The sequence below is a fragment of the Hipposideros armiger genome, unplaced genomic scaffold, assembly GCF_001890085.2.
Source record: "Hipposideros armiger isolate ML-2016 unplaced genomic scaffold, ASM189008v1 scaffold_354, whole genome shotgun sequence".
Lineage (NCBI taxonomy): Eukaryota > Metazoa > Chordata > Mammalia > Chiroptera > Hipposideridae > Hipposideros > Hipposideros armiger.
Window position 1 is genome coordinate 1,400,389 of NW_017731704.1, and position 24,560 is coordinate 1,424,948.

The following is a 24,560-nucleotide window of genomic DNA, read 5'->3' on the forward strand; positions in this document are numbered from 1 at the left end:
GTTCCTGGGAATTGACTACATAATTGCAGATGATAATGTATTTCTCCAGAGAAAAAGCACAGATGAAGTACGGTGTGTATATAGTAACATGTCTATGTTAAGGGTATCTCTGAGCAATGAGACTTGTGTTTATTTTTCTCACATTCAAGTTTAGTCATTCTGGGATTGTATATAATATGTTTCCATAAAACATGAATTCATTCCAACTCTATTAATACAGTAGAAACCCATCTGTAATGTCTTGAGTTTTATAGACCATTTAGTCATGAATTGCTGGTACTGGTAAAAATAAAAAAAAAAAGAAGCCACTAGTATCTCTTTGAAATTTCTAATACAGATTATACTTATTTCATGTATATGTTTATATCTATCTATCTATCTATCGTCTATCTATATTGTATATGCTATTATGGTGAATACTTGTTGAGAATTTATTACATGCTAGACTTTGGAATAGTCATTATATATATTTAACCTCTTTTACTTCCCAGGAGGTTTGAGTGTTTACCTTTATATCTCACATTTATTGAACATATTATATACTACTTAGGCACTTTACATTCATTCAATTTTTTTTTCTTTTTACAACAAATCAACCCCTTTTAGAAAAGAAAAGCTTATAGCTTTTTTATTTAACTTGCCTGAGGCCAAATAGCTAGAAAGGAGTAAAGCAGATTTTCAAACACAGATGTGTCTAACACATCTTGTACTTTTAACCACTTTATAATTTGTCATTGTGTTAAGAATAGTTGTTAGAGGGGGGTTTTATAACTGTTATTAATATTTACAGAGCTCTTAATTCTTTGAGGTTAATTATTTTTTATCCTCATAAGAAATGTTCCAATCAAAGTTCTAGTTCCATTTGAGCAATGAAGAAATTGAGTTCCACAGAGGTTAGATGACATGCTCTAGGTTGAGTAAGTGACTGAGCTGGCTGGGTCTTGAACCAGGGCTACCCTCCACTATCCAGTTTTTCTATAGGAAGAGGTCTATTCACCATGAGACAGATTTCCATGCTATTTGATGATGCTCAATGTACCCCTCAAAACCTCCCCACAGGGAAAAACACAAAAGGAAAACAAATCAGTTAAGTATTAAAAATCATGTTCTAGGTCCTTCCCATTTCGATTGTCTTAGTTTCCATCCACATTATTTCTGACCTACACCACTGCAGTTCTGTCAAATCCATTCAGCCAATATTTATGAACTTGGTGTACTAGTACACAAGCACTGAAAATGTTGCTAACAGCACTGGAATGAATGGATTCAGTTCCTACTTTCAGAGAAAGGAGAGCATAATAGGTTGTGGTGGATGCTATAATAGAGATATGCTTTCCAGAGTGTACTACAGAAGGAAAGAAGGGAGAATGAGTAATGCTGAACTGGGGGTAAAGGTTTGAAAGGGGTGTCATTGGAATTGAACTTGCAGCATAAGCTAGAGATTTTGACAGGCAAAAGCATAAGGAAAGAACACTCCAACAGGAAACAGAGCATGAACAGAAAAATGGAAGCATGACAATGCATGAGTTCCTTGGGGAATAGCGCCTAGAGCAGGTGGTGGATTATTGTCTGATGAAACCAGGGAGGCAATTAGAGTTGGTCTGTCATCACGCCATAGTCTTCAGATGGGCACAGAGAGCAGATTCAAGTATACAAATCTCAGAGCCAGGTGACCAGGGTTCAAACCCTGGCTTTATCTTTTACTAGCTATTTGAGCTCAAGATATTTATTTAGCTTCTCTGTGCTTCAATCTTTTTATCTGTAAATGATGATGATAATATTTGTTGTGAGGAAAATAACAATAAAGCTTTTGGAATAGTGTCTGGCACATAATAGAGATACACAGGGTTAGACCTTAGATTCTTTCATACACATACATAGTCTCGGTTCCAGTTGTGAGTACAAACCTGTGAGGTGTAGAGGGCATTTGTCCTGCACAGAGGTGAGTACAGGCTCTGACCATAGTAGAAACCCATCAAAGGTCTGGGGTACGAGACTTCAGTGAAATGCAGTACCACTTATGCTTTCTTTTTATTGTTTAACTCTATTTCAAAACTATTTCCTGCTACAAGGCTAAATAAAACATCAGACTGCTAACATTGTACAGAATATAATGCCAATTTATTTATATACATATATGTCATATAATAAAATGCAGAAAGGTTACACCTCCACTTTTTAAGCTATTATGTTTGGATATGGGATTTATTTTATTTACTTAATAGTAATACAGAACTTACTGTGTACTGTGTACTGCTCTAAGCTCTCTACAAATATTAACTCATTAATCCTCTTAACAATCTGGTAAGGTAGGCACTATAAGTATGCCCATTACACAGATAAGAAGACTAAGACACAGAGAGGTTAAGTCTCCAGGGTCAAAGAGCTAATACGAGATTGTTTTCTGTTGCTTTCTACATGCTTTTCTAGGCCTTCAAAGATTCTGTATTAAACATGTATTAGTTATATAATTTAAAAATAGATGTTTTAAAAAATAAATCCGGAGCACAGGTGAATAGGCTTTAAATATTGACCCTTCAAGGTCCATATTATGTAATGGAAAAAAAATACCTCTTTTACCTTCTTGACCAACACTTCTTTGTTCTGGGGAATAAATCAAGGTTATTTTGGTAAGTTTATTACTAAAGAAAATCTATCTTCCAGTAGTTTAGAATCCTCTGGTCACACACAAAAAAAAGGACACTGGTATTTTACAATGAATAAATTAAGTTTGACATGATGTGCATGTAATGAATATGTCTTATACATCTAAATAAATGTAATCATGCTTAATTTTTCAATGATCTCTTATAGCATTTACTTAGAACAATCATTATACCCTACCTCATTGGATATATTTAATAGCATGCCCTATTGTTTAAGCTCAATTTACTTAGAATGAGTAAAATATTAACACTAGAAATAAAGGGAGTATGTAAGAACGTGAATACATAGGGGTAGAAAGGAAAATGGGAGAGGTTATAGTCTCTTTATCTGAGGCAGAAAATTAGCTATAGTCCCACCATGATCATTTATTTTCTTTACGAATATTAGATTATTATAGTATTATGATATATTATTACCTGGGGTCAAATTTTAAATTACATTGAATTATTTTCTAATAATTAAGTGTTATTTTTTATAACTTTAAAATTTGATATAAGTAAAAAATCTCAAGAAATAAGGGGTGCTTGATTCTGGGTTTTATTTTTTTCTTTCAGTTGTTACAGCAGTATGGATTTTAATTGTCACTAGTTTATGTTTTCCTCAGTAATTGATTAATATAATACTTAAAAGCAAATTTTTTTCATTTAACCAAAGTGTGCATAAAATATGTGTGCATAACAAATTTACTGCAAACATGAATCGAAGGGCATTCATAAGCTCATCGTCCACTGTGTGGCTCCATTAACCTCTGACAATCACTTGGAACAGGTTCCCATGCTTGCTCGCTTCCATCTCCATTTTTTTTTTTTTTCAGATCTTGTTCAGATTTTATGAAGTAGCTAAATACAGACATGGGCCCTGGGGATACTGACACTTAGCACACGGTATTTCCAATCATGAGGGGAGAGTTATAGTTAAAAACGCGGTGAAGCAAGCGCTAGAGTGTTTCAGGTGCACACAAAAGCCTGCTCAGTCCCAAGTGGGGAAAAAAGCCTCTCCAGAGAAGTGACATCTGCACGCTCTTGAAAGGATGAGTAGATGATTCCCAGGCTAAAAATATAGGAAGTGAATTAAGCAACAAGAGAATTACATGTAGTATGTACCAAAGGTTGAAAGAGGAAAAAGTTAACAGTATCGTTGAAATAAAATAAGGAAAGGTTAGCATAAGACCACAGAGCCTCCGCCTTGTCTATCAAGCCTTCCTAAGGATCCCAGCTGCACTGTGTTTTTTCTTTGTCTTTCATGTGTTTCCTTGGCATTTACCATATTCTTCCAAGTGAGGCGCCATGCTTTATCCACTAAGGTGCAGGGTCTACAGCCATATGAGCGAGGCAGACAGCAGCCCTCACTTGCTAGTAGTGCAGCTTTGAGTAAGTTCCTCACTGTCTAAGTGATTTTGTTTCTTTATTTTAATAATATCCATCTTTCCATCTCGTAGCATTGTTATGAGGATTAAAATGAGGCACTCAAAACAGTGCTGGCCCATTCCATTCAATGTGGGCTATTGTTATTTGATAATTATTGCATCTATGTCTCATAATCTCTAGTGTATTGCAAAGACTCTTAAACATAGGAAGTCCATCTTATTCATCTCTGGTTTCTTCACAATATCTAATTGATTCATGCCAATTAAAACATTTAATTCCCAATATGAAGTAATTATATGAAATATGAAGTAATTAGATATTTATGATGTTTATGCCAAGAGAGTTGAGATTCTTTAACATGTGGTTTCATTGAAAAGTGTAATAAAAATATGTTGTTCTGTAGAACTTCTAAAGGCTTATTTAACTTCAATTTTCTACCACTGGCCTTTTTCCTGTGGTCTGATTAAAGGTCACATGTGTGAAAGGAGATGGATTTGTCAAACCTTCTCTTCTCTTGCATAGACAAACATGTATTTGAAAGAGCTGGTTTGATTATTATTCCCCAGGACCCAACAATGTTGGCTGTACTGGAGCAGAACCCTCCACCAGTTACTTATGTTGTGTGTACTAATTGGCTGTAGAGCAGAATTTAAGGGTATCTATGAATGATATTACAGCATGGTGAAACTGAGAAAACATAAGCATGTACTGACACTTTCATCTAATGACTTTTAATTATAAGAATGCAAATGACAGAGCATTTCTGTTGTGCCAAAGGGAGAAAGACTTCAAATGACTTGGCTAAGATTCTTCAGAACAATCAACAGCCATTTTTGCAACGAGGATGTGCAAAGGAATCCAAATCCTACGTATTCTGCCTGTGGTAGTTCGTATGAATGGGAAATAAAAGTCTTTCTGAACAAAGGACAATTAAATCCTGTAATTACAGCCACAGGATATTATTGTGGCAAAAAGCAAGTCATGATCAGATACAAATCAGTGGGAAAAATATCTGCATTAAATAGTGAAAGAAAATAGTTTAATTCACATAATTAATGAAATAATATCTTCACAGGACAAAAAAAAAAGTACTCTACAACATTAAACTTCATTCTACTATTGGTTCCCCAGAAGGCAATTGTAATGTATGCTTTTGAATGATTCTTCCACATTTTTCTGTATTTTTTCCTCTAGACTGTGGTCCGGAAGATCCTGTGGGTACCAAATGTGTTCCTGCAAGCTCCTTCTGTCCATTTTAAAATTATCATGTGAATTGTGAAGCTGAACAAGTGAGACCCACTGGTGGGCCCTCTTGCCAAAAACACCCCCCAGTGAGACCTGGAGAGTCTACACGCCAGGGCGTTCTGGGGCCCAGCCTTGACACTGAGCTCTTCAAAATCTTACACCTAGGACTGTTTTAAAAGAGTCAACGAAAAGAAAAGTTTCACTCCCTCAGTTTCTCTTTCCATAAGGATTAGTCTTAAACTTGTTTGAACCAACCTGGTGAATCTCTGAAGTACCACCAAGGCTCAGAGCACAGCCTTCTCCCTGAAGTTAGCATTTCTTACCTCTACACTTATAATGATGTGTTTAGTCAAAATTTTTGACACTAAGTCAAGGCTATTATTTGTTATGACCTCAGATCTGACTCGTGTGTGTGTGTGTGTGTGTGTGTGTGTGTGTGTGTGTGTACACTTACTAATTTTGCTACCCATTTACCATATTTCAATCTCATACCTGCATTATCACGCATTTCCATGCTAATTTGATTAATGTTGACATCTCCAACAAGATAATAAAGTCAATGAGAGACAAATATGTCTACTATGGCACAAAATTACGTCTGTAGCAATTAATACTATGCTAGATGCATTACTAGATGATCAATCAATATGAGTTAAATGAATGATTGAAAGCATGAATAGATGAATAAAGAAACTTTTTTACCAAGTCATTTGTATACGAGTGGGTGACTTTGATACTTGGATCCCCTGTGTTATTTATCATGATTTGAGATAAGAAGGTGAGATGACATATGTGGTTCATTATGAACATCAAATGACGGTGTGCGTTAAATATCTGCTCCATATATTTCTCACAATATTCAAGAATAGTCTGTCAGTTTCTGCAAGATGTTTGTAGAAATCCATATAGATTCTTTCCTTGACTCTATATGGACTCCTATAATACCTAAAGGAACATGATTTGTACAAGTGTTACACATTGAAAATTTATTAATATTTATATGTGCCTCGATTTTTGTTCCTATGGTTAATTTTAATTAATAAAGATACCAGTCATCACTAGTGATTTATGCTTCTGGAATGTGCTGGCTAACCACAACCCTTTTGCTGAGAATCTTTCTTTGGAAAAGCCCACATGGTATCTGGGACTTGATCCAGATACTTGCATTATCATTATTTCAGCAGCCTGCTGAGAATTCCACAGGTTGAATCCACTTGGAATAGGCGTTATTACTGAAATCCATCATGAAAAGTGTCAGGGTGCAATAATGAAAGCAAAGCAGGACATTTCTACCTAGTCAGGAATTCCTAAATTACAGTGTTTAAGAGTTCCAATTTCTTTGCATTTACATTTTTCATTATGTGTCCAGCAGAGAATTTAAAACACCAACACCCGTGGTCTCACTCTTGGCTGCATTCAAGGTACATGGATTCAAAGACCAAATATTTAAGTTATGGGGTGTTTTTTTTTTTTTCTAAGCACTCACTGTGGGATCTTTGCCAGCCATTTTGCACTCTTCGACTTTGATTGTAGATGCTGGCCAGAAAACCTGCTCAGAAAAGGAAAATAAAGGTTGTATAAATCTCACTAGTATATATGACAGCTCAATGCTCTTCATTTACTGTATGCTCATAGGTTTCTGAAAGGTATTCTATATTCCTACTTCAAAATGCTTTCTTCTTTCATTTTATGAACTTCATATTTTCTTATTTTCTTCTAAAAATTATGTTTTTATTCCTTCCATCCATTTTTCTCTCAACAACAGACTTTTAATAGTATGTGCCATTTACTAATGGTATAATATTAATATAGCATCATTATTAATGTGCAAAACATAATGTATATTTCCTTCTTTTTGAATGATAGTCCACTTTTCCCAACTGCTTATATCACAATGAATTTACATTTATATTGCTATCTCAGCTTAATATTGTTTTTGGTAAACCAGACATTCAGGCTGGTAGATTTCCTTAAAATGGGCCCCTAGGTAAGTCAACAGTTAAAATAACTTGGATAAAATCTAAGACAGTACCTCTTTGAAATTGTATTAGCATTCCAAGTCATTATAGCCTTGGGTTAGGTCTGGCAGCGATTATATTTTTTAATTGTCTGTTGCACATTGTTAAAATAATAAGTTCAGAAATCTCCTTGCTGTAATAAATTTATAATTAACCTACTTTTATTTCTTTATGCCAATGAAGCTCAACTGACTTCCTTGTTGTGCAGCAGAACGATAAATACAGGCCACACTTGATCAAAGAGCAGTCATTTAATAACGGGGCTCCTTTTAAGGCCTTCTTGGATTCCACACAGATGACGAGGTAGCTCTTCCTTTAATCTGACCCTTTTTTCACGCTACACTCCGTGCTTTTCTTTTTTTCTTTCTATATCTGTACACACAGGATCTACTTTCTCATTTAGATTCAGGTGTTAGACTGTTAAAAACTATGAGATCAGACAAGGAGAACTGAATGTATTATATTTTTGGTCCATGAAATAAGTATTAACTTCCGATTACTCATTAACATGTGGCCTTATTTTCTATTTTTCTAATAAAATACATAGTTTTTTCATTGTATTTGAAGTTTTTAAAGAAAAAAAGGGCCCATTAGGGTCAACACTGCCCTCATGAAAGTAATAAACTTACACTCAAAGGTTCTTGACTTATATTGTTAATATTCAAGGAAAGGATGTGATCTTTGCTGCCCACATAGATCCGGTCCTGATCTTCATCCATTAATAATATCCTGTAGTCTAAAGGGTGGTGGGACAGGCTGAAGTGTTCAGAGGTCTTGGTTTCTCGAAGCTCTAAAATAGTGAACAGAGCAAGTGAAAACAGAGTACCTTGGTTCTATGATTTTATAATTTTAATGAAAATTACCTTACAGAAATATTTACCAAAAAAGTGAAGATACCTTTTCTCCCTGAATTAATTTCAAAATAGAGTTGCCTCAGAAGATATGTTTATTTATTGCCTCTATGCTGAGGTAAAACATAAATCAATGAATGCAATGTTAAAGTTTATGGTGATACTATTTGGTCACAAAATTATTCACATTTTGTAAGAATCTCAACTCAGTTTTATTCCTGGCTGTTATCAGCTCAAAACTAGTTAAAACATATCAACCAAAAAAAATATAGTAAGTGAACAGATTGAACAACAACAAAAGAACCCCAATCAACCAACCAACAAACAATGACAGTGTGAATATCTTCCTAGTCTCTCATCATGTTTTGTTGTTGAACACTTCCTCAACATAATTCTAACAAGCGTAACATATTTTTCTATAAATTAGTTTAAAAGAAACCTATTTTTCCCATTATATCTCATTCAGAAGGCAATGGTGTTTAAATGACAGAAGGCTTAAGTATATATCAAAAGGAAAAATATGAATTTTCAGATTTTTCGATTTCAGTATCCCAATGATTAGTGACTCATGTTCATTCATCTTCTTTTACATGAAATGTGCCTGTATTGCTGAACATTGAAAGCAATAAATACACCATGACAATAAAAATCAATATTACAATTATAACAGATTCAATTTTCTTTAAAGTCAAAATGCTCTTTTGCACAATTTAAGACTTTCCCATTCAAATGGTTCAGGTTTTCTTTGTTCTTTTGATTACGATCTTAAGAGAATAAAAAATTCTACAACACTGTCTGCTTTCAGGGATTTCTGTTTCAATGGTGAACTATTTCTAATTTTTTAGTCATTGAATCACAAATACACTTTTAGACATTCTGATAGGGCTGTGGTGTGACTTAAACCGAAATTGGAAATTATAACAATTCTCGGCTGGCCGAGTGGCTCAGTTGGTTAGGAGTTGGCTTAAGAGCTCAAGCTCTGAGCAACAGGGCCGGTGGTTCGATTTCCACATGGGAAAGTGACTCTACGCCTGAGCTGAGCTGTCGCTGAGCTGCCAACAGGTGGCAGGATGGCTCAGCTTGTGTAATAACAAGATTGCCTGTTCCATGGTGGACTATGCCCACCCATCTAAGACTGAACTTAGCAACTTGAGCTGAGCTGCTGCCCAGATGGCTCAATAGATAGAGCGTTCGCTCTTAACAACAAGGCTGCTGGTTCGACTCCCACATGGGATGGTGGCTATACCCACCTGCAACTAAGACTGAATGAACTTGGCACCTTGATCTTAGAGACCATGAGCTGCCACCGGGCAGCCAGATGGCGACTGGCACCCTCCACAAGGAAGACTGAAGAACAACAACTTGGCTGGTTCCCAACACTGTTCCCCTCCCCTAACTCCCCAATAAAATCTTAAAAAACAAAGAAAGAAATTATAATAATTCTTATAGGAAGCCATGACCTACATTCCATGAACACTCGGACCACATCTCACATGTGAAGATAGAGAAGTCACGCATCTAACCTGTTTTCTGAGAACACCAGTTTAGAGTGTCTGCCATATCTTTCAGGGACTTGTAGATCAGGTCAATAGTCTGAAAGCGCCATGGGAGTAGCACTGAGATTATGAAGCCAGGCTGTGGTGCCTAGCTTCCTGTGACATTGAACAAAAGTTACTTAGCCTTGCTGTGCTTTCATTTCCTCATTTGTAAAACGCTACAATAATAAATAGTACCTTCTACCAGGAGTTCCCATGGAAATTAATTGATTTAATACATGTAAAATATTTTAAATGACTGGCAGAGGAAGTATGCAGTAAAGTCTAATAATTATTACTAGTAGTATTAATATTATCAAATTTGAATCATGTTATAAGAACATATGGGATTAGATAACATACATATTTTCCTACTTTTTTGTTTTTTCAATTTAAGGAGCAAGATCCCTAAAATTACTAACAGATGATCTTAAAAGATAAGATCTAATACTCTTTCCATATGACAGTCAAGTGCTGGACTTTTTATGTGAAAAAAACTAGTAAGAAGTTAGAAAAATATTTCAGAAGAATCTTGAGAAGTAGATCATGAGAGGGTACAAGAACACAATACACTGAAAGATTATTTAAACAAGAAACTAGAGGACGAATCTTTGCAAATGGGGGATCTGAGATGGTGAGCACTGTGCAGCGTGCAAACCTAGTACTGAGCCCCACTAGGTGTCATAGACAGGCGATGCAGTGGGCAGTGGTTGTGCCATTGGCCTAGGAACTGGGACAGCTTCCTTCAGGAGGAGAGCAAGAAAGTGCAGTGAATTTCATCAGGAAAAATGTCAGATCCTGCTAGACCACAGGTTATTGCTGAAATAGGGGGAACATAAATCCAAGAGCTCAGAACATAAGAGAGAAGAAAGAATCCACCAAGTGTCACTCAAAGGTTGGAGAAGACACAGGCTGCCTTGATTTTGACTAAAATCCAGGTGTTTATAAAGCTTACTTTTTGTCCTATGGTGCAGATTCATGGTTGTGTAATTTTTCTGTAAAACACATCAAGAGTTGGGTATAGCTTAGGGTGCAGAATAGATGTTCAACAAATACCTCTTCAATAAATAACTCTCCAGACTAAAGATGTAAAGTGTGACTGAGTTTATGGCCTCTGGTCACTAACCACTGGAGTCTGAATCCTGGCTCTGCCATTTCATTTCTTTTTCTTCTTTTTTAATTAAAGTTTATTGGGGTGACAATGGTTAGTAAAGTTACATAGATTTCAGGTACAATTCTTCAATACATTGCCTATATATCACAATGTGCATTCACCATCCAGAGTCAGTTCTCCCTCCATCACTATATATTTGATCCTTTTGCTGTCTCATTTCTATATGTACTTGGCAGATGTCTTTATCCCTCTGTACTCCAGTATCTTCATCTGCAAAGTCATAATAATAATAGTACTTACACAACAGGGGTCTGGTGAAGTTTCATTGTTAATCAATACACTTCACATGCTCAAAGGGTGCCTGTCATGTAGTGACATGGGTTTAAATGGGTTACTTCTTATTAGGACTTGGGACAAGACATCAAGCTACAGCCTGCAAAATATGTAAAACAATTCCTTCCATGTGGAGAAATACAGAGGACTAAATTTCCTGATTTATATTTATCAATATATTTACTATTTCTTTTTTCACATGTGGAATAATCTACTCAAATTATCTGAGCAGACAAGTAAAATAGAATGTTTTTTTTTTTAAAGATTTTTATTGGGGAATTGGGGGATAGGAACAGCGCTGGGGAATTGGGGGAAGGGGAACAGACAAGTTGCTGTCCTTTTTGTTCTCCAGTCTAGTTGTGGAGGACGTTGCTTCACTGGCCCAAGTTGGCACCATCATTGCGCTCTTCCCGAGCGAGGCAGATCAGTAGCCGGCTTCTGGACGGCTGCTCACAGCGGCTGCTGGCTGCTCACAGCAGCTGCTGGCCACTCACGCTGGCTGCTGGCTACATATGGTAGCCCATAGCAACCCAATGCAGCAGGGGCTGCAGCCTACACCGTCGCCAGTGACTCAAGGCAGCCCAGCTCCAGGTTGAGCTGTTGTTCAGCATCTTAGCTGTGGAGGACAGTGTCACTGGCCCTCATATGTTTGATCCAAACTGGGGCCCACTGGCATCCCAAGCCAGCTTTTAACCACCATGCCACTTGGCCGGCCTAAAATAGAATCATTTTTAACGAAAGTATTTTTTTTAAGTATGCATGATAATTTTGGAATATGTGAAACTAGAAAACTAAAAGATGTTGTTCCAGATATGATGTCTACAAAGACCTGATATGCTAGAAATGAAAGGCAAGAGCTGATGTGAGAAATGCTTAAATGATTTGGAATGATTTTCTATGAAGTTAGTCTTGGTGTAAAAAGAAGATATAAAGGCTCCCCCCCCCCCAAAGTTGTAAACTAAGAACCAGGAGAAATGAACGTGCCTTTACTACTTTGGGGGGATTTAAAATTTCTTTGGGAAAAAGATTACTTCAGTGTTGATAGATTAAATTCAAATCAAAGCAGACATGTCTCACGAACATGTAAAATTACATAACCCATTTGCCATTAGAAACATCACATCTGCTGGTAGAGATTTCCAGTTATTCTCATGGATTATGTGAAGCTCTCAGAGTAAGCAGATAGCTTTGAGGAAGAGTAAATCTGAAGTGAAAAGCAAAGCCACAGAGATAAATTGATTGTTAGATCCAAAAACAGTAGCACTATTATTAAAACTGAGAGTGAATCGTGGTGTAGAGACGATAGTATGATATTGTGGAGAGATTAAAGAATTGGAATCATACAATTCTGAGTTGAAATCCCAGCTTCACCATGTTTTAAACATGTAATTTTTGTAGCTACCTCACTTCTCCCAGTTTTGATTTTCTCATATACAAATTGCTTATATTAACACAAAGCTCAAAGAATGTTCCAGCACCAGCCATAACCCAGGATCAATGTGTGCTCTTTTCAGCGGACACACTGTTGCCCCTTTGTCTAACAGACATTTTCCTTTTCTCTCCTGTTGGCAGAGCTGATGTATGCTAACCATACTGGTCCCATCCCCCAGCGAGTGAGTGGTTTAAATGTGGCAAGTTCTGGTCAATGAGATTTAAAGGAGAGCTTCCTGCAGGGTTATTGGAAGATGTTTCTTGGGTCTTAAAAACTTGCTCAAAAAAAGAAGTGATTTTTATTTCTGCCTCTGGACATTGGTATGTGAACATACGATACTTGCAGCAGCTGCAGCTACCAAGAAGATTACTAGCTGGGAATGGCAAGCAGAAATTTACAAAAAACAAACAAAAAACTAAATTCCTTAAGAAATCATTTAATCTCTGAACTAACCCCAGAACTGCTTGATAACTGTATTACTTCTGTTGTATAATATTTTCAACAATCCTTGTTTTTTTTTTTTTTTTAGGCACCTTGAGTTGAAGCTTTCATTTTTGTTGTTGAAATCCTTACTAACTGATACATCTTTGGAGTGTTCACAGCCCCTACTTGCTACTTTCTCACCCTTTCTACCATGGTTTGCTTAGTTTGGGTATTTTTTCAAAATATTTTTCTTTTTTTCTTTTCCCATCTCTTCTTAATTTATAATAAAACAAAACCAAGAATGTGATCTTAGCTGGGAAAATAGCCTCCACTGAATGCTACTTGTAAGTAACAAACGAAGGCAGTTCTCTTCTTTACCTGTTTCATTAGAAAATAATCAATTTCGTGCATGAATTCAAATACCACAGGGAGTAATAACTGCATTAACTTAAGACCTTTCTGGTCCAAGGATTTTATCTATTTTTCTGAGCCATTAAGCTATCTTCAAATTTAATTACCTTTAACTCATTGACAGTTGACAGCTGTTAACCAAGGAAGATTTACTTTAGAAGAGCCCCTATTAGGAGCCTAGAAACCAAGGCTATTTTGTTAAAATGCTGTTAGTTAGCCATAATTGAACTTTGGGGCTTGGGAAAAAACATACACACATACACACACACAAAAAAAAAAAACAAAACTTTTTTTTTTTTTAATATAGAGATGAGTTCAAAACATCAAGGATTTTTATCTAGAAAAAGAATCACTGACAAATCCATTATTTTGGTTTAATGTAGATCCAACTTAAGTCAGTGAATGATTTAATGATTTGGCCACAGTTAGAGAAAATGACTGATTTAATGATGTGGCTACAGAGAGAAGGAAATCACAATTACTGGTCTGTCATGTAAACAAGTGAAAGAGTGGCACTGACCTACAGTTCTTTAAATCTTAATAATGATGTCATCCTTTTTACAGCATTGGAGGTACAACTAGTTGTGTTATTTCTCAGGACACGCTCAACTGATTGAGAAGGAACTTTGGCTGAGAGCATGTGGTATTAGGAAATGCAGTGGCCCCATAAAGGGCAATGTAGGTCTCTAAGTCCCTGGGAAAATCTCCTGGGAAACAGTATTCAAACAACACAGAACAAAACAAAAAAACTGCACGCTTCTATCCTGAAATCTACATTATGGTAGCATTCTATGATGGAAAATTACTGTCATGCTTTCCATGCCAATGTTCTCTGAGGGAAAATTTGTAGCACAATATGCTTACCTGAAATTCATGTATTGACATCGGCTTTTCTTTGTAATAGGAATTATTTGTGAGCCTTGATAATTTAACCAAGGCTGGGAAAACAATACATTCCCCCAAAATATCAACCCTAGTAATGTAAGTCTCTGGGTCCACCTGAATATAGTCAATACATTGCTGTAGCATTACGACATAGTTTAATATACAATAAAACATTCTTTCTGTAAATGACACTCTCCCCTTAAACACAGTAAGTACTAACCTTTGTTCTCTGTTAAACTAGTCAATGATGTTCACATCTGAAGTGACTTAAGTCAATAAGAATTCATTCATGTGCTCAGAAATGTGACTTTTGGTGGAGGAGGGCAGAGAGTCCAGGGTTCTCTTTATGAATAATATATATTTGTTAAACTGTAAGAAGGGGAACTCATTTACTTAGAATACTAAATTATCTTTGGTCTTTTAAAATTTCAAAAATAAACAAAAGATTACTTCATTGAAAATCAACTCCCAGGGGTCTATTTGAAGCATATGCAACAATTACCCATTAATTAATTACATTTAATGTTCTTGATGTGCTATTAATTTATGTATTTAATACAGATTTAGTGAGCTCTTATCACAGCAGGTTAGACACTTGCTCAAATAAGAGGATGTAAATATGAAGATACCATGACCTTATGACAATTCCGAATCTTATCTTACATTCTGTTATAGTCACGCGTGACTTAATGATGGAGCTACATTCTGAGAAATGAGTCTTTAGGTGGTTGTGTCATTGTGTGAACTTCATAGAGTGCTTACACAAACCTAGTGGTACAGCCCACTACACACCTAGGCTGCGTGGTATAGCCTATTGCTCCTAGGCTATAAGCCTGTACAGCATACTACTATACTGAGCACCGTAGGCAACTGTACCACAATGCTATTTGTGTATCTAAACAGGAAAGGTACAGTAGAAGCTGTGCAAATCTACCCACAAGTCCTGGAGATAAAAGAGGAGGGCTGTGGAGAGAGGCACTCTGGGAGGGAGAGTAGATGCCAAGAAGAGAAAGGGAGGGACAGCTGAGTGGCGTGTTGGTTGGGAGCTGGCTTGGGACACCAGCTCTGAGCAGTAGGGCCCCGGTTCAGATCCCGCATGAGGGCCAGTGACACTGCCCTCTACAGCTAAGATGCTGAACAACAGCTCGACCTGGAGTTGGGCTGCCATGAGTTGCCAGCAACAGCATAGGCTGCAGCCCCTGCTGCAGTGGGCTGCCATAAACTACCATGTGTGGCCGGCAGCCAGATTGAGTTTCCAAGAGCCACCATGAGCGGCTGTCCAGAGGCCAGCGACCGATCTGCCCCCGCCCCCCGGGAAGAGCATAATGATAATACCAACATGGGCCAGTGAAGCAACATCCTTCACAACTAGACTGAAGAACAGAAAAGGACAGCAACTTGTCTGTTCCCCTCCCCCAATTCCCCAATTAAAAAAATCTAAAAAAAAAAAAAAGAAGAGAGAGGAAGAATGGGAGAGAGAGAAGGGAGAGAAGGGGAAAGGGAGAGCACAGCAAAAGAGACCCTGAGAGACAAAGTTAGAGATGAGAATAAAAGGAGGAGAGGGAGGAGAAGAAGGAGAGAGAAGGGTGAGCGAGGGAGGAAGGGAAGTGAGTTTGAGCGCAGGAGTGTATGCGTGGGCCTGTGGGTCTGTGCGTGCAGGGGCGGGCTCCGGCTCCCTCCTCCCCGCCCGCTCCTCTCCCTCCCTGGACAACTCTGTCCCAGCGGCCAGCAAGGTGGGTGGACAGTGCGCTGAGCTTCGTCGTCTATTTAAACCACCCAGAGCTAGCAGTAAATTCAGTACCATGGTTGGGTCCAGCCTTTTCTTTCAACATCACAAACTTTTTGCTTATAACCCTTTATAATCGTATGGGAATGCCGTGGTAATATGGTCTTTGACTGAAACATCCATCGTTATGTGCCCCATAACTGTATTCTGTTTGGCTAGCCCACCCAGAAGTCCTCAACATAAACAGCTCTCCCTCAGGCCGAAGGCACATCTAGATTACAAAGTAAATCCTTAGGTTATCTTTTATTTCAGTGATATGGCTACCCACAGAATATTTCCTCTCTCAAATTTCTTATCTCAGAAGAATTAAGTAGAATGGGTTTAAATGACTCATCCTTTCCCAGAGGCTATTTTGAAACTGGATTAGAAACTGAAATTCACCTGTCCCTTCAGGACAAACAGGCAGATAAAAACAAAAGCAGTGAAACTTCAGGAAACTGAAACAGCCCCTAATTCCTATGGCACAGAGAGACTGAAAGGCATGTTAAAAAAACACATCTGCTCAAAAATAATAGTTGCAAAGAGCTACCACTTGTGGGTTTACCAGTAGGAATAACTCTATTCGGTCTTTATAAAGTTAGTTCATTTAATTTGCATTCAAAGCCTCTGTGTTAGTTAGGCCTTACCATTATTCCTGTTCCACACAGAAAGAAACTAAAATTCAGCCAAAACAAGCAATCTAACCAAGGTGGCAAAGTAATGAGTAGAAGGGGCTTAAACCAGGATTCAAAGCAGGGTGGGTTGCTTAATCTGTCAACTCAATTGGATACCCTCTTGTTTTGCAAATCAGATAATTTCAACACCTACATGTTGGGTTTCTATCATGTTCCTTCCAGGCACATGAGTCTGTGCACTATCAAATGCAACATAAAAAGTACTTCAGCCTCTCAAATTTTCTTTGTCAGCTTGGGGAGCAAGGTGCGGAGTGGGGAGACGACACTCTGGCAACTTGAGAATGATGAAATTCTCAGGGATGCTGTTCTCACTAAATCATCCTAGCAAGTCTGAGAAAGCCTCCATGAATGGGAGAGCGAAGTGAGACAGAGCTTCATGTAGAAGGTAAGAGGTTCCACTTTTCTACGTGTTTTGACGGATGGGCATGATTAGCTAAGTGGGAGAAAATGCCAAATGGATGAAAGAAGGACTAAGGGAAACAGGTCTGTTCAGTAAGCCTGGCCAGGCAAGGGCTACAGTGAATACAGAATGTATCTCCCAGGCATTCCATAGGAGGGGACATTAGCCTGTACACAGGGGTCTTTCAGGGGGATGACTCTCTTGGTGGCTTGTCCCAGACAACCCAGTCCGTGGCTGCTTTCCCAGCAAATAGTGCCTCCTTTGCACGCAAAAGATCCATGGTTTGAATGTTAAATTATACGGCACTCTACTTTTAAACTCTCTCATCTTGTCTTGAATGAACAAAATCCAAACTTCTTAACATGTCCTTTAAATACTGCCATGATCTGGTTCCAGATTACCTCACTAGAAAATCTCAACCATCACGACTGTACTTGCTTATTTCCTCTGTGTTCTCACCCTCCTGGTCTTCTTTTCACATCTTCAAACTTGCCTTCCTCCTTTCTGCCTCAGGGCCTTTGCACACCTTATTTCCTCCTGCTGACAGGAGTCTTCCTGCTTTTTTCTAACTCCTACTCATAACTCAAGCAGTAGCTTAAATATAATTTAAACTGCTTCATGAAGACTTCCTTGGTCCTCCAGATGAGGTCAGGTCTCAGGGCTGCTGACATTTACTCAATTTCCCTTTGTGGTTTTCTCTTCTCTTAAAGGCTGTCTGAAGTGGAAGATCATTCGACATGGTCCAAAATGCCATAGATTTGGGGGTGGGGACTACATTGTATGACTTGCTAAGATCCACTCTGTCTTCTATAAAGTTCTACAGCTAAGCTATCTCTGAATATGAGACCAAGTTTTTGTTCATTCATATTCTACCTTTTTTCTGCTATATTGAATTTTATGATCTTCTAATCTTGGTTAAAAATTATAAGCATAAAAGGTTAAAAATTATGAACGTAAAAGGTTAAAAATTATGAGCATGAAACAATAAAATGAGAAAAAATGCTATCAAATTTCAATAATTGCGGTGCAATAATTTATTGCTATTCAAAGATAAGGTAAATTGGGGGACAGCTTTGGAATTAGCAGACTGGGGATCCCCCACCTAAGTCTTATATCTACAAAACAAAAGGAAGAATGAGGTTATTTATTAACCAGAATGATCTCTAATGTTCCCTGCAGCAATAAAAATGTCCATGAAAATAATCCCCCTTTTCTCACTTTACAAGTGTCATCTATCATTGCAGAATATCCACAAAGCTAATATAGTCCTTCATATCACTATAACTGATAGGAAGAAACGGTCTGTTTAAAAACCTATTATAGAAATATGATCACAGCTGACTTTTCTGAAAAAATGAAGCTAAACCAAAACCCAAGACTTTCCCCATTCCTAACGCATATTCTTTTTATCCTGTGTAGTTCAATAAACAGGAGGATTATAAATTCTGAATTCCCTTCTCTAAACTCACTTGAGTGACATGAGAGCAGACTTTAAAGATGTTAGGTGCCAGTCTTTGGCTCCTTGTATGGGAATTGGTAGCTGGATTCTACCTCTATGAAGAATATGCAATCAGGGAATAGCTAAGATGTTTTGAGCATCTCTGAAGTGGAAGAAAGTAACTTCTGGAAAGTAGGGCCAAATCCGGACCTATTGCTAAGCTGTAGAGGACAGTATGGTGAGCTTTCCTGCTGTCAGGAAGGCCTCAGTTTCAGTGTCCACTTGAGATGTAAATAAGGGAGATAAACTTATAGAGAAAGAAACCCTTCATCTGACACCTCCTTTTTAAAGATCTTGACACATCTGGAAAAGCTGCCTTGGGATAAGGTATTAAAAAACAGTGGGTCCAAAATGAGAATACTAACCCCAGGTGGTTAGCAAAACAAAAGCAGAAACATAACAAGAGAAAGGCAAATAATAATAATAACAATATTAATAATAATAAATAAAAAGGAGAGGAATATAATAACAATTGGAACTAGAGACTGGTGTACATGAGTGTACTTCTAAATACAATACTAAGCTGTTATTACAAGTCTTTATGTAGAGATATAAAGATATGGAAAACATTTTCTCAGGCTAATGAAAGCTGTTGTTAAAAATTATCCACAGAAAATAAGTTAGGAGCAAATATTTTAAAATATTGGGCTGTCGGAAAAGTCATGACGTATTTTTTCTATGTTTTTCGTTGCAAAAATGCGTGATGACTTTTCCGACAACCCAATATTAACACTAAAAGTCCTTGGATGGTGAGACACAGAAATTTAAAGCCAGGGAGACGATGCCTCAGACCGGCATACAAGCAGTGGGCAGGGGTGAGGAGTTGACAGGGTGCATCACAGCAGCCAAATCCCAGTGCACAGAGTACCAGACATCCACTACCCCACTCTGATCTCCAAAGTGACCACACTGGGCCATCATATGAAAGATTTTTACAGATTTAACACTTGTCTATTGCACAATTTATACTATGTGTTGGTTTTCCATGCTTTCAATACAGTTTCCTTGGGATGCATTGTAGCCTCCAGTGGGAACCGCTACTCAGCATATCTGATTACAACCGAGAGTGGTAGAAGATTCCATGTGCTGAGTACAGTCCCATTTCTCCCCCATAAAGTTCTCTGACCCTTCATGCCGCAGCTCTCTATGACGTAAGGCTTACATTTCATATAATACCGCAGGCTCTACACAAAATTAAAATATTCTTTGAGGTATATATTCATTCAAACATTCAATAGATTGTACATGATTCAGATAAAAAGAAGAAAATTCTCGTTCTCCCACCTCAAAGTGAATATTCTAGAATGGAGGTACACAAACAATTGCAGTACAAAAAGGTGATTCAAGAAATTAAGGAAACTTTGAAGGAGGAAGAATCAGTCTCCCTGGAAATAACAGGGAAATCTTAAATAGGAGGAAGGGCCTAATCTTATTTCTTTATCCAACAAATACTGGTTGAGCCACTCTATCTATTAAACTAATCATCTCAATAATGTACAAAGTGTGATGAAAGACAGGATACATGTTTAAGGCAAGGTCAGCTGCTTTACATCAGGGGTCAGAAAAAGTTTCTGTGAGGGAGGTGTCACACAAGCTCTGACCTGAAGGATAAATACGAGTTACTAAAGAGGTAAGCATTTTCCAGGGAGTGGAAAGAGCTTGTGCGGAGACCCTGATGTGGGAGATTCATGGATGATTAGTTTTGGAGTTGATAAAGAAGAGGATTTGGGTGGTCTTTTCTGAGCAGGAGCCAGGAGCCAAGTACACTGCAAAAAATGCTAACTCCCTGACTGTGACACAAGCAACATGCAAAGATGCAAACTCTTTGTACATATGTCAAACCAAAATGTCTGAATTATTCCAAAGTCACTTGAGGTGCCAATTAAAAAATCTGAGAAAGTGCAAGATGTGATCACTTACAAATTCATTAGAAAGATAATCCTGCTAATGAAGAGTTCTCAAGAGTGAAATTATTTTATGATACAATATTAAGTGACTAAAGTAGAACAAAAATATTTGCATAACTAAACTATAAGATGTCTCCACAGAGATAAATGCGCATAGACGAAAGTCTTGGAAAAAAATTCAACTGGATAATATTCTCCTTCATACATGTGTTCAATTAGAAATAAGAGCCTGATTAAATTCATGGCTAATTCAATGTTCTGTCAGTTTAAAGAATTATAATTACTCTTTAATCAAGATTCGGGTAGGGCCAACTTTGTCTATAGGCCTTTATGATTTAAATATATTCTCATACAGGAGTCTGGTTGCACTGTACCTAACAAAATGTTGAACTAGACGGGAAAAGAAATACCAGTTATCACTAACTGGAAAACAGCTCTATATTGCCAAAATTTTTCGATCACTAGATTCTTTCAGAATGATGGAAGACCACCCACAACTTTCAGTAAGACAGACTATTTGGAATTTAACAACCCAGCTCCCCTGACCAACCAACATTCTTGAACTCAACTTTCACTTGATACATTCTTAAACCCATTTTCATGTGCACACAGGAACAATATAATAAAGCATATACCATAAAATTTCAAATCTAAAGAACCAGATTTGATGAACAAAGAAATACAGAGATGTTTTCCTAAAGAGACAGCTATTTTATCTAAACATTCTTTAATTCAACATGACTCACTGTTTAGCCTAGTTATTGAATTTGGCCTCAACACAAAGAAACAAGTTTGGGGAAATGTAGAGGACGGTGGAGACACGCTCATTTTACTTGAAACACATTCTTCAGGCATTCAGTGCAGAAGCCCTCTGGTCTCCTTGTTTCTTGTCTCTCTCTCCCCTGACACTGTCTAAAATACAAGGTCAGTGACTCCGCAGTGCTCAGCCTCCGGAGAGGAGATTTACACAGCGTTATTGGGAGTGTGCCTCTACACAGTAACAGAGCTACCCTTTGATTCTTTTCAAGAGAAGCACAAAGGATCAGACCATGTTTCCTGCAGCTTTAAAAGGCCCAAGACTAATCATATATACAATGGATTTTCAATGTATATGCAAGATATTTCTCTTTTCTTCATCCTAGGTTGGGAAAAACCATTTGTTTCCAAATTTCCTATGATGGCATTTTGAGATGGAGTGGCTGCAGCATTACCCCGTCTTTCAAAACAGAAGATCAATGTCTCTTGGCTTTTCTGTTGTTGCTTTGGAAACATCGTATTTATCATCCCTGTATGCATGTCCAGGAGAACAGCAGAATATGAACTCAAAGCTTATTTATTTTACAGATCACTTTTGCCTCCATGAGGAAAGCATTAGCCATGACTGTCTCTTTAATGTCCAAGGTGAAAGTAAAATCTTATGGTGAAAATAAGGCACATTTAAAAAAGGAAGTGACAAGCTGTTAGAAACCGAAGTCTGAAGAAGTAACAGCTCCCAGTCACCTTTCTAACATGGAGGGAAATGTCATTCCCCTGATTTATAGCCATTTTTATCCCTAAATCTCAAAACATATTTTATTAGGCAAAACAACAAGGGCAGATAGTTGGGATGGTGTTATCAGAGGGATTTCACATTACACAACACAAGTGATTTAGCAAGATTAAATCAAACAAGCCACCTTATGCCCTAACACCAGGGGAGTGGATAAACAGGTTTCTTGTTAGGCATTTGCCTTTGCTTTCTCTTCATGGAGAGGTGTGCAAGTTGCACATTCCTAATTTTAAAACTTTGTAAGCTTTATTACTCATAATCATAAATGTAGAAATAACCAAGATTGTTTTTTAATATCCAAGTGGAAAATTAATTCAAGTCCCAAACTAATTTTAACCGAAGACACAAAGATAATTAAAATGAAACTTTGTTCTTGTTTTTTAACCTAATGAATTTTTCTGGAATAAAGCCTGGTGTTTCAAGACAGAAGGATCTATGCTCCAATCTGGGCAAGGCATCTGACTAGCTATGTGGCTTTAGGCAAGTAACTTAAATTATTAGTGCCTTAGTGCCCCTGCCCAAATGATGGAAATAATAATACCTATCTTGTGGGACAATTATGCTAATTAAAGAGAAAATAAGGGTGAGCACCTGAAGCACAGAAGCTATCACTCAGAACTGTTAGACTCCAGCCAAGATGAGAGCTTCAGTTTTAAACAGGGTATTTGTGCATTGTCATGGCTTCAGGGCATGACTGCAGCTGTTTTCTGAGCTAACTCTGCTAAACAAAGTCTGCTGAGTTAAAATCTAATTTGTACTGAAATGCAATCTGTGTACCAGTAAAAATAGTTACATTTCAAAATGCTGGCAAACAGTAATTGTTGAATTCAAACACAAAAGTTTTTTTTTTTTTTTTAAGATTTTATTGGGGAATCGGGGGAGGGGAACAGACAAGTTGCTGTCCTTTTGTTCTTCAGTCTAGTTGTGGAGGACGGCCCTTCACTGGCCCATGTTGGTATTATCAGGTGTTATCATTGCACTCTTCCCGGGTGAGGCAGATCAGTCACCGGGCCCTGGACGGCCACTCACGGTGGCTCTTGGCAGCTCATGCCGGCTGCCAGCCACTCACAGTAGCTTTTTACAGCAGCCCACTGCAGTCTACACCATTGCCGGCAAATCACGGCAGTCCAGCTCCAGGTCGAGCTGTTGTTCACCAGTTCGGAGAGGGCACAGCGTCACTGGCCCTCATGTGGGATCCGAACCAGGGCCCTGCTGCCCAGAGCTGGCGTCCCAAGCCAGCTCTTAATCAATGTGCCACTCGGCCGGCATGTAAATAATTTTTTAAAATACAACTCTTCTTAATCTTTATCCAATCTGCCTCTCTGAAGTTATCACATATACTCCCTAGTAGTTATGGAGAATATAAAAATATCCTCTTACTGAGAAGAGTTCACACTGTTTCATTTAATCTCCACAACAATCCTAGGAACTAGATCTTATTGTTTTCTGCTTTTACAATAGGAGAAAGCTGCAGCTGAATCTTAGGTAAGTTTCTCAAGTTTTGAATGTAAGTCTGTATGACCCAAAGTCCGTGCTCCCAGCCCTGCGTAGATGTGAGAACACACTTAGCTGAAGGGCTTGGTCTCCTGCCTGTTTTCCTGAATATGGAAGTAGTTTTAAAATTGTAACACACATAAGAAATATGTGAATTTCTTATTAAAAATAAAAATTCTTAAGAATAAGCACAGTTCCCTCCAGAAACATTTATTCAAAAGGTCTTCTGAGATCTGTTCTGAACACACCATCCTTGTTGTGGTGCCAGGGAGGCTGCCAGTGAGATTAACACAGTAGGTTGCCTCCTTCTCACGATCCTGATCTCTACTGGCACCTGGTCCCGGAGGCAATCCCTTATCTAAAGGGACCCGTCCCCTATCATTCTCCATGTCATGGCCCTATTTTATTACCATTAAGGCCTTAACATTATTTATGGTTTTAAGGTTCAGATTTATTTTAAATAATATGCTGTTTGGGGCTAAAATTAATATCAATGTGTGACTAGAATGGTTTTTGGAATATATCCATTAACGTGTTAATATTGCCATGATTTTTATTTGAAAGCATCTGACAAAAAAATTCAAGACCTTACAAAAGATAAACTTGTCTTTCTGTACAAAATTTTGTGAAGATAAAAGATAATTTATATTTTTGCCCTATCCTTCTCTTTCCACAAAGAATTTCGGAAGAGTCTCAAAAATGTACAAGATAAAAACAGGGAAGAGGACGTAAGCCCTAGACACAACTATAACACTTGCGTAGAAAAGCTTTCGGCCCGATTTTTGGTACATGTGATCCCTAATTTATACTCAAATACAATCTAAAAATTCATGAGAAAGTCAGTTATTTGAGGTTCAAAACTAACTTTTCCTTTAAAAAAAACCTCAATGTTATAAATTATACTGAGATTCAGTAGTTCCCCCTGCCAAAGTCTATCTGACTGATTGTCATATTACTAATGATATTGAATC

At 37.7% G+C, this 24,560-nt stretch overlaps 1 protein-coding gene across 1 annotated transcript in view; it reads right to left on the reverse strand.

Annotated features, from left to right (window-relative positions):
* The window catches only part of SEMA3C (semaphorin 3C), a 183,465-nt gene that overhangs the window by 82,431 nt on the left and 76,474 nt on the right, over positions 1–24,560 (reverse strand). Inside the window, exons 3-5 of the mRNA XM_019661576.1 lie at positions 7,927–8,087; positions 6,766–6,828; positions 3,643–3,717 (exon numbers count right to left, since the gene is read on the reverse strand). Of these exons, the coding sequence (XP_019517121.1) occupies positions 3,643–3,717; positions 6,766–6,828; positions 7,927–8,087 (299 nt within the window). The remainder of the gene's footprint in view (positions 1–3,642; positions 3,718–6,765; positions 6,829–7,926; positions 8,088–24,560) is intronic.